Source organism: Octopus bimaculoides, chromosome 1, assembly GCF_001194135.2.
Source record: "Octopus bimaculoides isolate UCB-OBI-ISO-001 chromosome 1, ASM119413v2, whole genome shotgun sequence".
NCBI lineage: Eukaryota > Metazoa > Mollusca > Cephalopoda > Octopoda > Octopodidae > Octopus > Octopus bimaculoides.
Window position 1 is genome coordinate 167,102,660 of NC_068981.1, and position 5,114 is coordinate 167,107,773.

A 5,114-nucleotide genomic window follows, 5' to 3' on the forward strand; every position below is an offset into this window, starting at 1 on the left:
CCTCTATTGCTAATATATATTTTTTAACAAGCTCATTGGCTAATTGTAACACCAATGCCTTTTCTGACACTGTTATTCTTTATATTGCTGGCAGGGAGATGAATTGCTGCTATCTCTAGCAGTCGAGCATCCATCATTGAGAAGGCTAAGGAAGGTGGAAATCACATGATCTGGTTATCTCTGTGCTGGAGGTGTGGAGATTTACCTCCCTGCTAGCAATATAAATAAGAGTGCATTTTGCACCAAAAACCAATATGGGAATTTCTCTCATGGTAACTATTGTAGTAAAGTTTGTTCTAACAGAACATTCACATTTAAGTGGAGATAAATATTATATTTATTTATATCTTATGTTGCTTTTGTATTTAGTTTGCAAGATTTTTAATGTAAACTCATATGTTGAAATAGATTTTTTTATATCTCAGGAAGGTTGTTATTAACCAACTAATAATAATAGTTATTAACCAACTAATAATAATAGTTATTCAACTATAGGCACAAGGATGGAAATTTTGGGAAAGTAGGCTAGTTGATTACATTGCAAAAAAGCCCAAAAAACAAAGCAAAATCCAATGCTCAACTGGTACTTATTTTATCATCCCACAAAAGGAATTTGAACTCAGAACATAAAACCAGAAGAAATGCTGCTAAGCATTTTATCTAGCCTGGTAATGATTCTGCCAGCTCACCAACTTCAAAGAAGTGAAATCTAACCAATGTGGGTGTTTATTAATGTCATAGGGTCCCTCTCAAGATACAACATTTACATCTTACACATACTTTTATACCCTTTAAGACAATGCCCCAGTATGGCCACAGTGCAATAATGTGAAAGCAGTAAAAGAATAAAAGAACATACATTAAATGGGTGAAGGCACATTTGATGCTTATACCCTTAAAAATGCAAAGTAGTATTAGATATGCAGTAAAAAAATACTAATTTCTTACATAGGCACAAGGACGGGAATGTTTTTGGAGGTGGGAGAGAACATTCGATTATATTGACTCCAGTATTTGACAAGTACTTATTTTACCAACCCCGGGTGAATGAAAAGCAAAGCTGACCTCAGCAAGATTTGAACTCAGAACCTAAAGAGCAAGACCAAATACAAACCCACAAGGCATTTTTGTCCAATGATCTAATGATTCTACTAATCTAACATTATTGACCAATATTCCTCTTACATTTGTATCGAAAAATATGGGAAGAAAAACAACAGTATGTTTCACTTTTATTGCAACTCTTCAGCGGGAGTGTTTGAATTTACTGAAGAATGACTGATCAAATTATAAAGATGTAGGCTCTTTCTGCTTGATATGTTAGACTTCTCTTCACCACAACAACATAATTTAATCTACATTGCAAATGTTCTGTATTTACTATTTGCTATCAGAGACTATCCTTAATTTTCTGGGTTTCTACATTTTCAGTCTACATAAATGTGTGCTGTTGGTATAAATTAAGTGAATTAATGGAAAAATAGAAAATAGAGAATTATTTTGAAATATCAGCCAAATATTAATTAATAGCTAAGTGATTAAGGTTATATTTAGTGTTTATTGCATAGATTTTTTTTTTAATGACTAAGTAGGATTAGATGACATATATATGTATATATACATATCTATCTATCTATTTATCTATCTATCTATCTATATACATGTGTATGTATGTGTGTGTGTGTGTGGGTGTGGGGATGTACACACACACACACACACACACATACACACACACACAGTTGTTTTGCCTAAACAAATGCATAAATTGAGAAATTTAAAAGTAATGATGCAAAAATCTTCACCATTGAATGAATAAATAAACTCTACTACATGTATTGAATGCTATATCTCCCATTTCCACACCCAAATGTGTGTAATATACATACATATATATACACAAACATACATACACACAAACATACATACATACAGACAGACATAATATACATATACATAGACATATACATGCATATATACAAGGGGGTGCTGAAAAGTTCCTGGCTTTAAGGGTATTGCAAAAGTCTTGGTTGGAGGCCCAACCTTCCGAGTTCTTTTATAGGGCTTAGAAAAATTGGGGGACCACTGCAATAAGTGTTTGAATCTGAGAAGAGAATATGTTGAATAAAATAATAATTAATTGATCCTCCTGTATTTTCTTTTACCCAAAGACAAGAACTCATCAGCACCCCCTCAAACATGCGTGCACACACACACACACACACACACACATAAACATACAGAATATATATATATACATACAGATGAAACTTTATAAAAACTAATTTAAAAAAAGGGTCTAATATATTCCTTCCCTGAAAGGCCAGTGGTTGTGTGTAGTATACAACTGATAATAGTATATGCCTTGTATTCTCTGTTTATTGTGTTTATTGTTTTAGGGATTAAAATTTTTTGCCAGAATTTTCAGACTCCTTCATCAATGTTGGTGTCTTAGAAAATGATAAAGTTTCTCTCAGTTTTAGAAGTTCACTACTAGCTTGTAAAGGTGGTAAACTAGTTAGTTTTGATTGCTTTGGTCTTGGACTAAGAATGTTGGATGGTTCCCAGTTTTCAACAGAAGTATTATTTACATCAGTAGTTGCAGACTCAGCTGGTATGGGATTAATTTTGGCTTCAAAATTGGCACTGTTTTCTTTAGTTAGTGGTTTTGATGTTGAAAAGTCACTTTCCATTTCATCAGAATTGGAATTCTCCCAAGCTGGGTTTTCATTATTTTCGACAGCAAAATTGAGTTGATTGGCAGTTACCAAAATCTAACAAAAGATGAAAAGATCAGAAAAAATTAAAATTTATTTTACAAACATATACACATATGATATATATATATATATGTGTGTGTGTGTGTGTGTGTGTGTGTGTGTGTGTGTGTGTGTATATGTACCCTGCAGCAGAAATGTTAAGACTGATCATGCTGGTGGTGTAAAGCACTTGTGGTGGTGTCACATAAAAGAACCTGTGTGGAGCCATGTAAAATTGCCCGTGTAGTGCCACATAAAAATGCCTGTGTGATGCCACATAAAAGTGTCCATGTGGCACCATGTAAAAGCACCCAGCACTCTCTGTAAAGTGGTTGGCGTTAGGAAGAGCTTCCAACCATAGAAACCATGCCAAATCAGACTGGAGTCTGGTGTAGCTCCCCAGCTTGCCAGGTCTGGTCAATCCATCCAACCCATGCCAGCAATGACAACAGACATTAAATGATGATGATATATATATATGAAAGATGACAAAAGAAGGAATAAATGATTATCTTATAGACTTCATTAGCTTACAGCTGTAATTTAATTCTTTCCCAAATAAACTGAACTTCATATTCAAGGCTCTGATAAAGCTATAAGGTGTTACTCAGGTACTCAACCATAAGTCCACTGCATCTTATAGCAGAAACAGCTGTAAGCTAATGAAGTTCATAAGATGATCATTTATTCCTTTGTTATCTCTCTTTTTTATTACCACTCTATACTCAGCAAACACTTCATTCTGAAATATACATATATTGAGTTCTATGTCAGGTTATTGGTCTCGCAATACCTAAGTGATATATATATATATATATATATATATATATATATATATATATGTGTGTGTGTGTGTGTGTGTGTGTAGGAAAAAATAAGTTCAAAAGAGAACAATTCAAACTTTTTGAAAGGTCCAACAAGAGAGAAAGAATGATTTCTAATAAAGATTCATCATATTTATAGAAAACAGCCAGAGCAAGTAATAAGAATATGAAAATAGTAGTTGGAAAATATCATTATAGATATAGATATATCATAAACAATTAAAGAAAAAAGGAGGAGAAAAAGATGTTGAATTAGATTTAATACAAAATAGGATTCAATACATACGCACGTTTTAAAGGACAATACAAATATGTAGGAAAAAATTATAACCATAGTAATTATAATTAAATTTATGCATTGTCATTTTCATCAGTGTGAGGAATTTTTGTATGGACATCAAAAAAGGTTTAATAAAATAAAGTAAATTAAATTTAATAAGGGAGATTACAAATGGGGTAATACGGAAAAAAAATTGGATATTTACAAGCAAGTTGTAAAAAGAGAAAAAATAACAGTAATAATGACAGTAAGAGAGACGAAAGAGAAAAAAAGACAGACATATCAATGTGTATGCACGTCTATATGTGTGGTAAACTATAACATAAAAATAAGAATAAAAAACTAACGGATATGTTTAAAAAAATGGTAACAGGTTGAGACAAAATATAATAAACACGGCGACGTGTGTATAATAGAATATAACGTAACAGGTGGACTAGTAGAAAAAAAACCCATAAAGAGTTATACATATACATATTAAAATTGAAAAATGAATATATATATATATATATATTTTACAAGAGGCTAAAAAGTGATAGGTAAAACTATGTTTGAAAAAAGTTACAATATTAAAGTGAAAATGTACATACATGCAGAGAAAAAAACCAAAGAGAACTTAAGGAAAAAGCATCGATCAGACAAGACTGGCTGGTGTATTCAAGATAGTTTGCTTTATTTTATTAAACCTTTTTTAATATCCTTACAAAAATTCCTCACACTGATGAAAACGACACTGCATAAATTGAATAATTTTTATGGTTATAATTTTTTCTTATATATTTGTATTGTCCTTTGAAACGTGCATATGTATTGAATCCTATTTTGAATTAAATCTAATTTTGATTCAACATCTTTTTCTCCTCCTTTTTTCTATAATTGTTTATAGTATATTTATACCTCTAACGATATTTTTCAACTATATATATATATACCCGGTGCATAAGATGTACCCGGTGCAATAAGATGTACCCGGTGCAAGCTATGGACAATAAGATGTACCCGGTGCAAGCTATGGACACATAAGAGGTGCAGCAACATCAAAGGCAGGTTAACTAGCAAGTTAGTTTTTGTTTGTGGCAGATGTTCAGGTGCAATAAAGACTGCAAACAAACAGGAAACAACTTCTATCTCATTCCAGGGTGAAAAACTAGAGGTAGTCGATAGCTTCCGCTATCTGGGCGACCAAGTTAGTAGTGGGGGTGGGTGCGCTGAAAGTGTAGCTGCTAGAATAAGAATAGCCTGGGCAAAGTTTAG

At 32.5% G+C, this 5,114-nt stretch overlaps 1 protein-coding gene across 2 annotated transcripts in view; it reads right to left on the reverse strand.

Moving 5' to 3' along the window:
• Window positions 1-1,672: 1,672 nt before the first annotated feature.
• The window catches only part of LOC106883124 (Bardet-Biedl syndrome 4 protein), a 58,800-nt gene continuing 55,358 nt past the window's right edge, over window positions 1,673-5,114 (reverse strand). For both annotated transcript variants that reach the window (XM_052972513.1, XM_014934019.2), the window contains exon 13: window positions 1,673-2,771. In XM_052972513.1, the coding sequence (XP_052828473.1) occupies window positions 2,400-2,771 (372 nt within the window). In that variant the 3' untranslated portion in view covers window positions 1,673-2,399. The remainder of the gene's footprint in view (window positions 2,772-5,114) is intronic.